We start from the raw sequence: 18,329 nt of genomic DNA, 5'->3' as shown, positions 1-18,329 counted from the left end.
GTTTCCTTGTAATATTTGTTGTGTTTCCTTGTAATATATTCTTGTTGTGTTTCCTTGTAATATAGTATTCTTGTTGTGTTTCCTTGTAATATTTGTTGTGTTTCCTTGTAATATATTCTTGTTGTGTTTCCTTGTAATATAGTATTCCTGTTGTGTTTCCTTGTAATATAGTATTCTTGTTGTGTTTCCTTGCAATATAGTGTATTCTTGTTGTGTTTCCTTGTAATATAGTATTCTTGTTGTGTTTCCTTGTAATATAGTATTCTTGTTGTGTTTCCTTGTAATATAGTATTCCTGTTGTGTTTCCTTGTAATATAGTATTCTTGTTGTGTTTCCTTGTAATATTTGTTGTGTTTCCTTGTAATATATTCTTGTTGTGTTTCCTTGTAATATAGTATTCTTGTTGTGTTTCCTTGTAATATAGTATTTTTGTTGTGTTTCCTTGTAATATAGTATTCTTGTTGTGTTTCCTTGTAATATAGTATTCTTGTTGTGTTTCCTTGTAATATAGTATTCTTGTTGTGTTTACTTGTAATATAGTATTCTTGTTGTGTTTCCTTGTAATATAGTATTCTAGTTGTGTTTCCTTGTAATATAGTATTCTTGTTGTGTTTCCTTGTAATATAGTATTTTTGTTGTGTTTCCTTGTAATATAGTATTCTTGTTGTGTTTCCTTGTAATATAGTATTCTTGTTGTGTTTCCTTGTAATATAGAATTCTTGTTGTGTTTCCTTGTAATATAGTATTCTTGTTGTGTTTCTTTGTAATATAGTATTCTAGTTGTGTTTCCTTGTAATATAGTATTCTTGTTGTGTTTCCTTGGTTTCCTTGTAATATAGTATTCTTGTTGTGTTTCCTTGTAATATAGTATTTTTGTTGTGTTTCCTTGTAATATAGTATTCTTGTTGTGTTTCCTTGTAATATAGTATTCTTGTTGTGTTTCCTTGTAATATAGTATTTTTGTTGTGTTTCCTTGTAATATAGTATTCTTGTTGTGTTTCCTTGTAATATAGTATTCTTGTTGTGTTTCCTTGTAATATAGTATTCTTGTTGTGTTTCCTTGTAATATAGTATTCTAGTTGTGTTTCCTTGTAATTATAAGTTTCTTGTTGTGTTTCCTTGTAATATAGTATTCTTGTTGTGTTTCCTTGTAATATAGTATTCTTGTTGTGTTTCCTTGTAATATAGTATTCTTGTTGTGTTTCCTTGTAATATAGTATTCTAGTTGTGTTTCCTTGTAATATAGTATTCTTGTTGTGTTTCCTTGTAATATAGTATTCTTGTTGTGTTTCCTTGTAATATAGTATTCTTGTTGTGTTTCCTTGTAATATAGTATTCTTGTTGTGTTTCCTTGTAATATAGTATTCTAGTTGTTGTGTTTCCTTGTAATATAGTATTCTAGTTGTGTTTCCTTGTAATATAGTATTCTTGTTGTGTTTCCTTGTAATATAGTATTCTAGTTGTGTTTCCTTGTAATATAGTATTCTTGTTGTGTTTCCTTGTAATATAGTATTCTAGTTGTGTTTCCTTGTAATATAGTATTCTTGTTGTGTTTCCTTGTAATATAGTATTCTTGTTGTGTTTCCTTGTAATATAGTATTCTTGTTGTGTTTCCTTGTAGTATAGTATTCTTGTTGTGTTTCCTTGTAATATAGTATTCTAGTTGTGTTTCCTTGTAATATAGTATTCTTGTTGTGTTTCCTTGTAATATAGTATTCTAGCCCTTAGGCTGCTGCAATGGTTTGTATAGTAATGGCTCTCAGTGCTGCATTAATTTTGTAAAATTCAGGGAAATGATAACTTACTTATAAATGATTATATCTTGAAAACTATTTGCATTATGTGAATAAAAGTTATATGAAAATTGTTTGTTATTGCCTGTAGTTTATATTGATGTTGTTTATTCCGCAAATATACTTCTCGTTAAGCATACAGGTAACAATACAGGTGACTAAAGGTAAAAATATTAGGTTGTATCACATAATAACAAGAAAACTCAATTTAAATTATGAAATAAAACCAATTTAATAGAGTAACCTTAGTATTAAGAAGCATTTGACTTCATTTGGTTATTAAGTCTTTGAAAAAATCCAGGTAAAAACTTCTAAAACTAATTAATATTCACAAACAAAATCTTGATAATTGTTCATGAAGGAAAGAAGCTAGTTTCCTGTTTAATTTCTGGTCTATCGTCACATAGTGTATGCATTTGCATTATGCACCACATATTATCTCTATCTTAGACCAAGTTACCCTTAAAAGTATTGTTATAGCTCAGGTGAGTCCAGGTAAGTCATTTTCAGTCAGGTGAAAGTTAATTAGACAATATAACTAGAAAACGATCCTAAACAATTTCTGAGAAATTGTTTTTCAAATGCATCATGACTTGACCAACAGTGGTGTAAATCACTTAATCTGGATAAAACCCATAGCCGTTATCAACGTAAAAGAAACACCTGCATCTCATAAAACGGAATCCCAGTGTCATTTTTCGTTCATGTTTTCTTTGAACATGCCGGTCATTGACGGTAAACTTTGTGTAGATAATATAAAACAAATTTGTATGAACAACTATATTTCCTATATTGTAATCATCCAAAAATGCTTTTAAAAGCAACTAGCTTACATTTATTCATGTTATGCATTAATTTCAACTCGCCTGTGAAAGTCAATCTTGTCGTCTGTCAACACGGCAGCCGGCCGCGTTTGGGGCTGCCTCATGTTCTGTGTTGGCATCCGGCACACACTTATTTATAGGAGAAATTAAAATAATTTTGCCTTCTATTAGATCCCAATCTAAAGTATCTGACCCTTCAAATTTACTTTCAACTTCTGACACATCGCTAGCAAAGAACTGTTGTACACGTTCTTCATCACTTCGATCTATCGGAGCGGCCATTTTGACAAGTCAGTTTACCATTCGAATTCCTCCACACCTGTGGTTATTTTTAGGGTATAATCCCGAGAATATCGAATGTAATTACACTAGAACCAATCGGAATCATTCTACTTTCATTTTCAGTCATAATTTTAGCAACAGGAGGGAGATTTGACGATCGGACCGCCGGTTGAAAACTCGGAGTCAAAAAACGTCTTTTTACGCGTGTAGCACTGAGGGCCATTTAAACCAACGCGTATATAGTCGCGTGTAGCAGTCTAAGGGCTAGTTGTGTTTCCTTGTAATATAGTATTCTTGTTGTGTTTCCTTGTAATATAGTATTCTAGTTGTGTTTCCTTGTAATATAGTATTCTAGTTGTGTTTCCTTGTAATATAGTATTCTTGTTGTGTTTCCTTGAAATATAGTATTCTTATTTTGTTTCCTGTAATATAGTATTCTAGTTGTGTTTCCTTGTAATATAGTATTCTTGTTGTGTTTCCTTGTAATATATTATTCTAGTTGTGTTTTCTTGTAATATAGTATTCTTGTTGTGTTTCCTTGTAATATAGTATTCTAGTTGTGTTTCCTTGTAATATAGTATTCTTGTTGTGTTTACTTGTAATATAGTATTCTAGATGTGTTTCCTTGTAATATAGTATTCGTAATATAGTATTCTTGTTGTGTTTCCTTGTAATATAGTATTCTTGTTGTGTTTCCTTGTAATATAGTATTCTTGTTGTGTTTCCTTGTAATACAGTATTCGTGTTGTGTTTCCTTCTAATATAGTATACTTCCTGTGTTTTTCTTGTATTAAGTATTCTTGTTGTGTTTCATTGTAATATAGTATTCTTGTTGTGTTTCCTTGTAATATAGTATTCTTGTTGTGTTTCCTTGCAATATAGTATTCTTGTTGTGTTTCCTTGTAATACAGTATTCTTGTTGTGTTAAATTTCCTTGTAATATAGTATTCTTGTTGTGTTTCCTTGTAATAGAGGGACTCTTTTCCTCATGAATTGTTTCCTTATTGTCAAATATTGATAAGCCTAATGAATTATTCATCCATTTTCAAGGGGATATAACTCATGTTGGTGCTGCTGCTAAAAGCTAGAAATATAATATAATAAAGCTATGACCATTCAATTCATACCTTTTGTGAATATTTGTGAAATTATTGCATCAAGAATGCATTTTCTATACATGCATCAAATACTGATTGGTACTTTTCAGGAAAATCATGAAAATTGGATTTTGACACATCTCTGTGTAGTGCTCTGTCAATAATATATCACTTCAATCTCTACAGCACCGTAAACATTCTAAATCTGCACATGGCCAATTATCACTACATGCCTTTTATACCAACCAAACTATGCTTCTTTTTGTATATTGAATGCTGTCAACATTAATTAAACACACTTAAAATCAAACTGAACAAACCAACTCCATCCTCAATTGGATACCAGCTTCATGCTAATGATTAGACAACTAATGAGTCCAAAGTAAATTAATTACCAGGCACCTGTACCCAACACACCACAATTACTAATTACCCTCCATCGTTAATGTAACAGGGATTTGTGTATTTATTGATCACAACTGTAATTAGTAAACCAAACAATGTTTGCTTAGCTGATTCCATCTCCAGTCATGATTTCTTCATCAACATCCGTTTTGTTCACACACAAGACATTGTTCCTATAATATATATATATATATATATATATGCATTGTGGATATCTGCAAGATGGAACTGAGCAAAAATTCAGGGGTTGGACTATTTAACATATTTAAGTTGAATGGAGTAAGAACCATACATTATGCACAATCATTCTGTAAGATGCTTTACCTTGAGAATTTGAAAATTTGAGCTGGTGCAAAGTATTAAAATCATACTTCTATATGATAGAATTAAGACTTGGTGACAATGTAACTATAATATATACTGTTAGAAAGATTTCCTGATCTACTGATGTACCTTTCATGTCTTAGTTTACTGCCGTGATTGGCTTAATGTTGACAAAATTACTGATATAATACCTAGGTAAGCTGAGCAACAGATATTATCGACTAGTCGAGTCGTTCTGTCAATCGTCTGGAGGGGCGGAGTTTACAAATCCTACCCGCCGAAGCAATTCATCTAGTGGGCGGAGTTAATTAGACAATGTGAAAGATCTTACGCTAACGAGAGCCGCTGTCATTAGATCTAGTATCGATCGACCTGGTTTTCAAATCTAAGTCATTTTGCACTGTGTTTGGAGTTTTGCAATGTGTTTGGTGTACCGACATTAGGGCTTTGTTCTGCTTCGGACTTAATTTTTCTTTTGCTTTCTGGCGTTTGTAATTTTATTATCCAGTCAATTAACATCCGCTTGTACACGTCAGGGATGGTCATCTCCCTTAATTACCCCGTCTGGGCATAAAAACCTCAATGTTTCTTCGCTAGTTGCCGCATAATTAAATACCTCTTCTTTAAAAGCAAGGAGACCAGGATCCAGCAATTCGTTAAAGTTTTCGATTTGAGCAATCATCTTTTACTTTTCTCGTTATCACCTGGAACCCTGCAGTCCTATGAATACTGTTATACTCACATGTGAGTCACATGTATCACACAATATTAGCCACGCCCACCAACCAATCAGCTCGCGTCTAGCATTATATTGTAGCCAAGTATGCAATAGGTATTGCCCAAGTTGCGCAGAAAGTACATCACTGTCGCTGTCAACGGTTAGGCAATCACGGTAGTAAAATGATTTACAGTAAAATATAAACCAGCTTTTTTTCCTGTGCAATTTCTTTACTTGGGTTTTATCATGCATGATTAATGAATTTGTAAAAAATGATCTCCGCTAATTACAATTTACCTGATTATATTGAAAGACAGGCGGTTGATTTGAAACAAAAATCGCAAAATTTAATAGCCGCAAAAGAAAGTTGGTTTTACAGAATTGACAAACAACAAAAATTCAACTGATCAGAAGCTTTTTAGGTAGTCAAAATATGGATTTCTTGATTTAGATATCACAACATTTCTTTAAAAACCAAGTTTCCAATATTTAGATACAACTATACAGGTTTCCACATAATGATTTCAGGATATTAATTATTTAAACCTTACAGTAGCTATGAGTATGTCATTGTTAAAGTCGTATGTGATGGCCAGGTCTGTAAATGACTGATAATACTTAACACCTATAAGCTATGTTTCACACACACTTAGGGATTCTAACACATTGCCAGCAACAGCTGGCCCAGGGCTGTTATGTTGTGAATTATATACGCCTTGGTCGTAAATAAAAAGTACTTTGTCAACTTGTAAAAACAAACCATATATATCATGTATAGCTGTCCTTGTCAATATGTGGGGAAATAACACAATAAAAAAAATCATTAAATTTATATCAACATGGAAATCACAAAAACATTTATTAGGCATGGTAACCAATCAATATAAACATATATTAATGATTACTGCACTATGTATTTTGTTTAAACACATATGCTGTAATGCATTTGGTTTAAAAATTAAACTGTTCCATGTCATTTAAGGACAATCCAAAAACACATTTATCACAAAAACATTAAATCTTATCAAATGGTAGGAAAGATGAAGTTTACAGAACTGAATTTCCTCCTTATTGCCCATCCAATTTAACAGGTGACACCAGGTATAAATTTCATACACATAATATGTGACCACCATCAAACTTAGTCATTGAGTTATCTCCTCCTTCATTGGAGTGTTGTTTCTTTTATCTGTGAGTTATCTCTTCCTTAATATGCGACTTATCTCCTCCTTAATCTGTGAGTTATCTCCACCTAAATATGTGAGTTGTCACTACCTTTTTTTGTGAGTTATCTCCTTCTTAATCTGTAAGTTATCTCCACCTTAATCTGTAAGTTATCTCTTCCTCAATCTGTGAGTTATCTCCACCTTAATCTGTAAGTTATCTCTTCCTCAATCTGTGAGTTATCTCCACCTTAATCTGTAAGTTATCTCTTCCTCAATCTGTGAGTTATCTCCACCTTAATCTGTAAGTTATCTCTTTCTCAATCTGTGAGTTATCTCCACCTTAATCTGTGATTTATCTCTTTCTCAATCTGTGAGTTATCTCCACCTTAATCTGTGATTTATCTCCACCTAAATCTGTGAGTTATCTCCACCTAAATATGTGAGTTGTCACTACCTTTTTTTGTGAGTTATCTCCTTCTTAATCTGTAAGTTATCTCCACCTTAATCTGTAAGTTATCTCTTCCTCAATCTGTGAGTTATCTCCACCTTAATCTGTGAGTTATCTCCACCTCAATCTGTGAGTTATCTTCACCTTAATCTGTGAGTTATCTCCACCTAAATCTGTGAGTTATCTCCACCTTAATCTGTGAGTTATCTTCACCTCAATCTGTGAGTTATCTCCACCTTAATCTGTGATTTATCTCTTTCTCAATCTGTGAGTTATCTCCACCTTAATCTGTGATTTATCTCCACCTAAATCTGTGAGTTATCTCCACCTAAATATGTGAGTTGTCACTACCTTTTTTTGTGAGTTATCTCCTTCTTAATCTGTGAGTTATCTTCACCTTAATCTGTGAGTTATCTTCACCTTAATCTGTGAGTTATCTTCACCTTAATCTGTGAGTTATCTTCACCTTAATCTGTGAGTTATCTCCACCTTAATCTGTGAGTTATCTTCACCTCAATCTGTGAGTTATCTCCACCTCAATCTGTGAGTTATCTTCACCTCAATCTGTGAGTTATCTCCACCTTAATCTGTGATTTATCTCCACCTAAATCTGTGAGTTATCTCCACCATCTTTTGTGAGTTATTTCCTTTTTAAATCTGTAAGTTATCTCTTCCTTAATCTGCAAGTTATCTATTCTTTTATCTTTACATTATCTTCACCTTAATCTGTGAGTTATCTCCACCTTAATCTGTATGTTATCTCTTCCTTAATCTGTGAGCTATCTCCTCTTTTATCTTTGCATTATCTTCACCCTAATCTGTGAGTTATCTCAACCTAAATCTGTAAGTTATCTCCTCTTAAATCTGTGGGATCTCCTCCTTAATCTGTGGGTAATTTCCACCTAAATCTGTGAGTTATCTCCTCCTTAATCTGTTGGATTTCCTCGTTAATCTGTGAGTTATCTCCACCTTAATCTGTGAGTTATCTTCTCTTTAATATGTGGGATATTCTCCTTTATCTGTGAGTTATTTCTTTCATTATATGTGAGTTATCTCCTCCTTAATCTGTGAGTTATTTCCACCTAAATCTGTTAGTTATCTCCTTTTTTATCTTTGCACCATCTTCACCTAAATCTGTGAGTTATCTCCACCTAAATCTGTGAGTTATCTCCACCTTAATCTGTGAGTTATCTTCTTTTTTTCTTTGCATTATTTTCACCTAAATCTGCGAGTTATCTCCTCTTTAATCTGTGGGATCTCCTTCTTAAACTGTGAGTTACCTCCACCTAAATCTGTGAGTTATCTCTAATTAAATCTGTGTGTTATCTCCTCCTTCTTAATCTGTGGGTAGTCTCCATCTTAATCTGTGAGCTATCTCTACCTTATTTTATGAGTTATCACCTCCTTAATCTGTGAGTTATCTCCTCCTTTATCTGTGAGTTATCTTCTCCTTAACCTGTGAGTTATCTCCTCCTTAATCTTTCAGTTATGTCTTAATTCCTATAGCTGCAATTTATCACTTAATGCCTTCCTCTAACAGTAAGCTAAGTGCTTCCTTATTGAATTCATTAGATTTTATTGTCTAATATTTATGATCAATTATGTTACTTAATTTATTTTTATCACTTATTTTTCACGTGACATTGATACCATATATGACTACAAGACGGAAAGGTCAGTGATGGATATTGATAACGAATTTGAAGATATCATTTAAATATGACTAACCTTACAAAATCAGGATATAAAACTCTGCCTACCTCTACCCGTGTTTTGCCTGGAACTGGTACAGGTGCACTTAGTAGCCGTAGGATCCATGTCTCGATCTCCTTGACCTCGTGCATCACAAGCCCTGTAATGTTGTCCGTACCTTGTCCGGTCAGCACTCCCCATACCGTGTCTCTGTAAAACAACATTGATGTTAACTAGTACAAGTTTGACTCCATGAAACTTAAAATCTCTTTCTATGAAAATAGTCCATCCCAATGCAAAAGAAATACCCCAGAAATAACAACTAAACAAGGTCATACATATAATACAAAATTTACAAACCCAGTATCTCTGCTAAATACCAATCTTTCAGTGTGCTTCTTAATAATGAGCTTGACTTTTGAATATCAAAATTGTAGGTCAAATCAAGGTCATCATATATGTTAAAATAAGCTTAGTTATAATCGTTTGATTGATTTATTTTCCTATTATATCATTAGAACAACCAGGGTCATATAAAGGACATGCTAGGTTTGTTTGTGGAGGAAAGCTGGAGTACACAAAGAAAAACCACCTACCAGCAGTCAGTACCTGATAAGTGCCCCACATGGGATTCAAACAGATCATGATGACCCAAAGGTGGAGGGTTTGTGGTGACATATATTGGGACATCTTAAGCACTCATTATCAGCCACCTCCGCCCTGCTTTAGATTAGTACTTCTTTATAACATTACAGCTATGCATATACATATAATTGAGGTAAATTGGCCTTTTGGTTAAACATTTCATATGGTTGATTGATTCAGCCATTTGACTTACAGACAACCTACTGACCGTGACCTACATTATATTTTTGAGCTAATTGGTAGGATAAAAACTAAATAAGTTAAATAACTGCAACACATGGACAGACTAACAACCTAAGAAGTAAATTATACATGTAGGCTAATATAGCCAGCGCATCCTTAAATCAAGATCAATAAGAAGAAACCAGAAGAAAATTGCTTCATTTGTAAACTCGTTGCTCTCTACTATAACATGTAGAAGGAAGGACTGCAAGATAATCCCATTTCCTTATAACTATATGTGTTAATAACCAGACATTTTCTCAGGAGGAGCTCAGAAGATGTCTCTCTGTTAATAGTTTGTGGCAGTAAAGGCCTGTTTCCCACCAGAGGTCCAGTTTCAACCTCCATTCATTAGACTGATGGGGCTTCTACCAACATTATTGATCGTATGCTGGCAGCCTGCCATCAGAGACTGCTCCAGGATCAACCCTCTGTGGAGGCTGGTGATCAACAGGATCAATACAGTATGTGGGTGGTTCTGATTTCTAGCTGCTGGCTACCTATACCACTCAATTACAGCCACACCATAGGTGGGGCTGTATACCACTCAATTACAGCCACACCTTAGGTGGGGCTGTCTCCATCACTGAATTAGGCAATTACTACAAAAATATACAACACCACATACACATGGTACCTGTTTTTTAAAGTTCAATCCATATACTAAAAATACAGTGACCCTTAAATTAGCTTGTTCATTGAAACTTACATTTACCAAATAGAAGACCAAGTTTGATTAATCTATATATCAGTCCCAACTGACGTTTCCTGACGTATTGCAAAGAAGTTGACTCCTTCTCTGGAGGTTCAAGTCCATTTCCCACATGAGGCATGCCAATTGCCAGCTGACACTGCGCATACATCAACCGCCGGTCAATGGATCTTCTCCAAGCACTCCTGCTTTCCTTCTTCGTCTACTATCAGTATTATAACCTGGCACATTCTTAACACCAAACATATGCTTTTTGCATGTATGCAACTCTAGCTAATATATTTACTTTTGATGGAAAAACTATACTGAAAATGTTTTGTTTTTTTTCCAAAATCACTTTGACTACATGGTACTTTTAATTGTTTCATGTTTAAATGTTTCAGAGGTATTTCAAAATGCACACATGTTTAGCTTTCAATAATAACAGAACAAATCAGCTATATGTCAAGTCAGTTATGTGTCAAGTTGACTATCTTACCATTTCAATTGTTCTGATTGTTTGCACCAGTTTTTGTCTAGGACTGGAAAATATTATCCAAAATTGAGCAGAAAGATTGATCCATACAAAATTATTGATTGCAATATATGTTACTGTAGTAGAAAATTACGGTGATTGAGTATATAAGCTAGTTGAATTGTTCTATTGTTTCTAGATAATGGTAATATCAAATGTACGCCTTGAGCACTCGCTAGACCAAATTGATCTTGTCCTCAGCATAATGGAAGACGAATTGACAGATGATGACTGTGTCTGCTTTACCTTGTACATTTGACAAACTGGGAAAAGTCCAAATCTTGACTGATGAGTAATCTGGTATCCAATGAATTACCTGGTACTGTCAGGACCGAGAGGAAAACTAGTCCCTTACAAGGGACAATTACAAGATTTATCCAGACAATAGTATCACATGATCCGAGACACTGGTCCCTTCCCAATCATCAGTTACAAGTCTTAACCAGACTAACTAAACTCAGGTCCCTAATTGTAACACATGATCTGTAGACTGTTCTCATATCAGGACATATAATGTAAATGCCAATATACATGTAAATGATTATAGTTTTATACCATTCCATTGGTTTGCTTCTATCTCATCTATAATGACATCTATACCCCAGTAAGTCAAAATTATAAGGTAAGGCCTTTAAAAAAAGCATAAGATTGTTTGGGTTTTCTTTTTATTGGGAGGGGGGACTATAAATTGCAGAAATATATATGTCTAACTTTAGTCTAATATTTTAACTTTTAGCATGGTAAATTTTCAACCAGATCACAGGAAATATATAATCCAATTTTTACAAGGAATTAATTCATGTAAAAGAGATTGAATTAAATTCTTGGAACTTGGGTTATAAGTGCTTTATCTAATTTGCAAACCTTTGAGAAAACATATACTGTATATGTAATTTGTATGTCAGTAAAAATATTTCCGTGCTTAAGATCACCCATGCAGTATCCAGATTGATAAAGAAATTATAAAGCCATGATGTTTACATTCCCATTAGTAATATACTGATATATATAGACCTTAATCCCACCAAATGGCAGCCATTGTTAATTGTAACCTGAAGCATTCATTTCCCTCTGGCTGTCTTGATTTCAGGCCTATATTGATTTTTTTACCAAGTCACATGACTAAAGCTGGTAACTACATCTGTATGTATCTCTACAAAACTATTCTCACCACACTTCATACCAATTTTTATCTTCTGGAAGAGAAAGCTTTCTTGTTACTTCAGGCCATGTCACAATATGGTAATCGGGCTTCTACAGACGTCACAAGTGTGCTGCCATACAAAATCATCCATAATTACACCTAACCACTAGACAGGCGCATCATCTAAAAGCTTGATTTACAAATACATTAGCAATGTCCCTACAATTTTGGTCATTTTTAGAACTTTTGGATAATCTCAGAAAGCCAATTACAATGAATCGAATGTCTGTCATGCAATGTAGGCCTGTCTTTGATGAAAAAAATTATACTGATATATTGATTTATATCAAAAGCTGCTTACACTTATTTTGAGTTTAAATGTGACAAGTGATCATTTGTTGTCCTGTTTGTTAATTTTAGCTAGATTTGGAAGATGGAGGAGGAGGTACTGTAGTTAAAAATATTGATCTTCAGCTTCTATTAAAATTGTTGCTATCAATGACACTATATATGCATTCAAAACTTTCTATTTTTAATACATTTTACCAAATATGGTAAAAGTCACACATGGAAACAAAATGAAAGCATGTTAGCTTAAGAAATTAACTGTAATCGTAATAAAATAGGTTTCAGATTTTTACCATACGGTAGATAAACATACAATGGTTCTTTTTTTTTTTTTGTAAATGATTTGGTTTTATTAATTAAAGGGACAATTCATTCTGAGAGAACATTAAAATTTGTACATATATCGGATAAACCCCAGTTCTAAAAGAAATTAGATCAAGCGGTTTTACTGTGATATGTCAGAAAATCCCATGGCGGTGAAATGCGTGTGAAATGTTCAAACTCGCTCGCTGTCCGCCATTACACATTGTGGTCAAACATCTTGTATGCCGAACCCAGTCCCTTGCTACTGATAATGCTACTTTTGTCTAGAACTGCTCAAATCGCTCTGACAGAAGTGTGTTTACCTTATTAGGTGAATTGTCTTGCCTGAAAAATCATTATACCACCTCCACAGTGATTATGTAGTTTATTTGTTTAACGTGCGTGACTTTGGCTCGGATATGGGTACAACGTACATATTGTACCTGCTTAATCATATTGATCAACGATTTGTAATTACAACGGTATCAATTAAAATACTAAACAATGACGTGGAATTTGTCAATATTTTATATTATATGTTTCATGAGAAATGTACAACAATACATTTATGCCAAGTTTTGCTTCTTGGTTATGTAGAAGAATTAGCCTGATTGAATTGTCCCTTTAATTGTCCTATCAACAGCCATGTCAAGTAAGGATGTACCAGGTTTGTTTGTGGAGGAAAGCCACAGTACCTGGAGAAAAAGCATTGATCATCAGTAGTCAGTACCTGGCAACTGCCCCATATGGGTTTCAAACTCACGACCCAGAGCTCGAGGTGGATGGGTTGTGATAATATGTCGGAACATCTTAACCACTCGGCCACTGCACCTCCCACCCCTGCTTCCCATCATCACCCACTCGTTCCTTCTCTTTCTTTTTTTTTGTCAGTTTAGCTTTGGTCCTTGTATAGGTTGCACTGGTGTAAAGTTCACCTTTTCAGGCAAAACCCTTGTGACTTATACACAACTGTAACATTTTACAGAATATTGATTTGTTGATCTGAAAAAAAATGAAATATCCAATGACATTTTAAATTAACAAAGTATCGATCGGTATACTTTACCTTGAAGAGCCTCTGGATCCACCAATTCTCTTTGTACAACTTCGGTCATGACATGAATCTATGAGTTTTCTTAATATAAACATGCATTCTCGGAATGTTGAAAAGAAAGGATGATGACTGACGATGCATAATGAAGTGAGAGTATTGTTCCTTACACGTCCAGCTGTTTTGAGCCGACGACTAGTCCTTGGTGATCTCTGTCGACCATCAGAGTCAGTGCTAATACCTAATGTGTTTCCGTCTGTGTTTCCTCCGTAAAAACGTTCAGACTTTGATTTTTCTGAATATTTCTTTTCTATTGGTCTGAAAAAATTTACACATATGCCATATCTAACTAATCCTGAATCTTTTTCTGTAAGAGTGAATACAAATGAAGTTGTTTCTCTCAAACTCATACGCTTTGGCCCTACACTGATGCATCCTTCTGGTTGGCAAAAGAAAATGATGTCTGGCGGTAGAGGGAAATCTTGATGATCCTCGAGAGGATATCTCCGTAAAAGCTCGGGTGTTTGTGCGACATTGTTGTTATGGTTCGGATGCCGACTGCCCACGATGATGATGTAGTCCACCAATCGTGGGCACAGGTATTTGGTGTTATGTTCCAACATATCGAATTAAAGATGATAGGACGACGTTTCTTCCTACCATCTTGACTTTCCCTTGGAATCTCTCCCTTTCATCTGGAAAAAAATTAAAAGAAAACTTGCAAGCATCTAAACTGAAAACACTTTTAGTTTCTCATCGTGAATTCAGGAGAAATTGATAATTGCAACTTTATCACTGTGATCCAGTATAAACCTTTGGTTGCAAAGAAAATTTGCAGTTACCAAATGAACCTAATCAAATATCAACATAGTTGCAGTGACAAGTTTAATTGATACAATGAATTTCAACTTAATAAATAATTTATCATTAGAGAAAAAGGCAATAATTTATTGCATTTCTTTTTTACACATAGCACAGTCTCTAAAGACAAAATGCCAATGTAACTAACATATTTAGATTTCAAAAGTTTTCTGAATGAGAATTTATTTTTTAACACAAAATTGTGAGATTAATGCTGCAACGTTTCTCATGAGTCAATAAATGAGAAAATTAAGAAAGGGGCCTGTGGAACATATAACATTGATCAATAAGCATAGCTGTACGTGAGGGTGACAGAATTTAAGGGGAAATATATTCTGTATAGGACAGAAATATCTGTTCTTGGTGTTCAGTTAGCAGTATGCAAGGGTGATGGTATTTTGCAATATTGGGGTTTCAAGATACCGAAACAATGAAGGTACATTGTATTTATTAGTACAATTATTTGCCATCGATAAGTCCTACCTTCCACTGTGTGTGACACCAAAAAAAAATTCACACCAAAATATGAAGTCACAATCACCAAATGGTGGGACTATAATCAACGGTCTCGCTAAAATCATACTTCACCCACATTGTTGTGCAATCTTGAAACCCCTGAATTAAATTTTAGAAAGTTAAATTTCAATTAACACTTAATAATAAAAAATAATATAGAGCTGCAATGCTCTCCTTGTTGAGGTTCTATAGGTTCAATTATCCTTTGATTTTGCTTCTAGTGTATAATAGACCATGTCGTTTATACTGATGATTTGTGGCCGTGTGTTTGTTTGGTTTGATTCCCTGTTAAAAGCCAGGGTCATTTAAGGATATATACATGTGCCAAGTTAAGATCATGGAGGAAAGCCGGAGTGCTCGGAGATGGAGCACCAAGCAGCAGCCAGTACCTGGCAACTGCTTCACACGGGATTTTAGCTGCAATATTGTAGCCCAAAAGACTTATAGACAGAAAATGGTGTCGTCTTTAGAGCTACAATTGGTGCCTATTACCGCTAATGGAGCAAATTAATGATTATGCAAACCATTATTAATCATTTGTTTGCATTTTATCGTACTTGTTTGGTATCGCTTACCTACTAGGCAATAAAACTGAACCACATAAAATATCAAATTCTCATCAAGGCATCATTTTTTTTTAATATTACATATGAAGATCTTTCTGAGGGGAATTTATACGGGGAGTCCACAAATTGTGAATTTGACGTCTTGTGAGCTGTACGGTAGATATTAAGAATGGTAGTTATGTTTGTTTTGGACAAAAATAATATGTAAATGCATGTATACGCATAAAATAATCGGAAACCTACAAAAAAGTATGAAAAACTATGCCCGAGTGATTTTCGGAGGCAGTGCTCCACTACGACACATAGGGACCAATTCGTACCCGGCCGAAAGGTATAGTAGGCCGGGTACGTATATTCGTTCTAACGGGATTTGAACTCGCGACCCAGAGGTGGATCCATGCAGGCTTTAATTGTGGTATTGTATGTATATGTAATATGTTGGGACAACTTAATTAACCACCATCTCTTGGATTGTATACTTATGGGTATATGCAAAGTGACTGATTAAGGAAATGGAGCAGATGAAAGTTGAATATTCAGCGGGAATATGATATCTATGGTGGCATATTTCTGCCATCGAGTTAGTTTAGGTCGACTTATGGTAACTTGACTTTGACTAGATAGTTATGTCGGCAAGTCGAGTTATAACATGACTTATTGATATAGTTATGTTGATCAGTCGAGTTATAACATGACTTGTTGAGATATTTATGTCGGTAAGATGAGTTTTAACACGACAAATCCACATATTCATATTGGAAAGTCGAGTTACACTATCGCGACTGACTTTCGTGGATCTCGTCGTAATAAGGTAAGTCAGTTTTCCAGGAAGTAAGTCGACTTTCCGTGATGTAAATCGACTTGCCGACATAAATATATCAACAAGTCATGATATAACTCGACAGTTCGACATAATTATCTCGGCAAAGTTACATTACATAGCTCGACCTAAAATAACACGATGGCAGAAATACGCCACCATAGATATCAGCTCAGGATAGTTTGTTACAGATTGTTATCTTTATTTTCTGTTCACATAGATCTAGTTCTGAACAAGAACACATGTCAGAGTAAGACCCACAAATAAACAGAAATTCAAGATAGCAACACATCTTTAGCTTCCATGTTGCCATTAAATATTTCTTTCAAGTAATATTGACTGATAAATTGTAACGAAAAGTGATTAGGGCCTATAAGTTTTCAACTGTTCCGGAAAAGATACCAGAATTACATTTAAATTTTGGTCTGTATTGCTCAATGGTGGCTGATTCGGATGATCAATAAACCAGATCGATAATGTCCAAATTGATTGTACAGGCCATGAACTTAAAGGTATACATGTTCTCGAGGCTCTTTACTATCCCGTTATGCTCGATTGCACATGATGTTTACACTGCTGTCAGAAAAGAAGAGCTGACCGGGTATCAAAACAAACCGGCGAGTTAAATAACGTATCGTCGTATGGTTAAACATGAACATAAGATTCATTTATATGTCAGCAAAATACACTTTGTCCATATTTACGTGTATGACAGCAAACGAAAGGAACGCAATCGAACGAAATATCGATTTTGTAAACAAACTGCTTTACGAGGATGGTATCGGCAAACACCGCAATATCTATATAAAATGCGACAAATAACATCTTCATATAAAGCATACTGACGTATTTCGTTCCAACGAATACTTACAATCTTTGTTACTGGACAGACTTCATGTGTAACCCCTCATTGCCATGTCGACATCTGTTCTTTCCCGGCTGTACTCCAGCTACTGTACTAATGCATGTGTATGATAAACAGCCATTGACGTAAGGAAGAGCAAGTGGCGTCATCTGCTGGAAAATGAAAGTATATTGATAGGGGAGATAAAATTTCTACATAGTATTATGTCATTTTGATTTTATTCTAGACTCTTTAAATTTTGCTTGATATTAGGACAGCGACATCTGTTCTTTCCCGGCTGTACTCAGCTACTGTACTAATTGCATGTGTATGATAAACAGCCATTGACGTAAGGAAGAGCAAGTGGCGTCATCTGCTGGAAAATGAAAGTATATTGAGAGGGGAGATAACCTCTGCCGTCACAAACGTGAAATGCTGCACTGTGACGTAAAATGCTGCTGGTCGAGGTCTAAATAAGTGACTATTTGTATTATAGACAGTAAGAATTTTTAATTCATTGATATATGTATATTTTAGTTATTTTAGATAACTGGATAATTATACCTGAAGGTAACGTAATTGATAATTTCTACATAGTATTATGTCATTTTGATTTTATTAGACTCTTTAAATTTATGTTGACATTTGGAATGGAATTTTAATTACGAACATGCGATATTTCGTTAACGACTGTGATTCCGTGAAGTTATTTAATATGTGTTTCTGATTTGAGTATCACAAGGAAGAATATTGAAATCCTACCTCGTGCGTTTTAAAGCCAGAATCTATAGGCCTATCAAATATTTCTTGAACCAGCTAGTAAACTTGTTACTCGAGCTCACAGTTTATCATAATTTAACAAACAAAAAATCAAATTAGTATAAAAATGCCAGAAATAAAAATACACACATGGAAGGCCTACTTTAATTTCAAACTCAAGTAATTATTTCATATAAATAATCAAGATTTATAAATATATAAAAGACGTTTAACTAAAATAAGAAATTCGGTACACTATCTAAATATTGAAGAAG

The 18,329-nt window shown here is 34.3% G+C and overlaps 1 protein-coding gene across 8 annotated transcripts in view; it reads right to left on the bottom strand.

The window, feature by feature from the left end:
- The window catches only part of LOC138329155 (MAP kinase-activating death domain protein-like), an 81,143-nt gene extending 63,680 nt beyond the window's left edge, over positions 1-17,463 (bottom strand). For all 8 annotated transcript variants that reach the window (XR_011209418.1, XM_069275924.1, XM_069275921.1 and 5 more), the window contains exons 1-3: positions 17,323-17,463; positions 13,704-14,383; positions 8,818-8,959 (exon numbers count right to left, since the gene is read on the bottom strand). Coding sequence is in view for 7 of the 8 variants with exons in the window: in XM_069275924.1 (XP_069132025.1) it covers positions 8,818-8,959; positions 13,704-14,311 (750 nt within the window). In the remaining variant the exon portion in view is untranslated. The remainder of the gene's footprint in view (positions 1-8,817; positions 8,960-13,703; positions 14,384-17,322) is intronic.
- Between the last annotated feature and the right edge of the window lie 866 nt (positions 17,464-18,329).

This window comes from Argopecten irradians, chromosome 8 (assembly GCF_041381155.1).
Source record: "Argopecten irradians isolate NY chromosome 8, Ai_NY, whole genome shotgun sequence".
Classification (NCBI taxonomy): domain Eukaryota; kingdom Metazoa; phylum Mollusca; class Bivalvia; order Pectinida; family Pectinidae; genus Argopecten; species Argopecten irradians.
The sequence above is the reverse complement of the archived record's forward strand: the minus strand, read 5'-3'. Positions and strand labels throughout refer to the sequence as shown.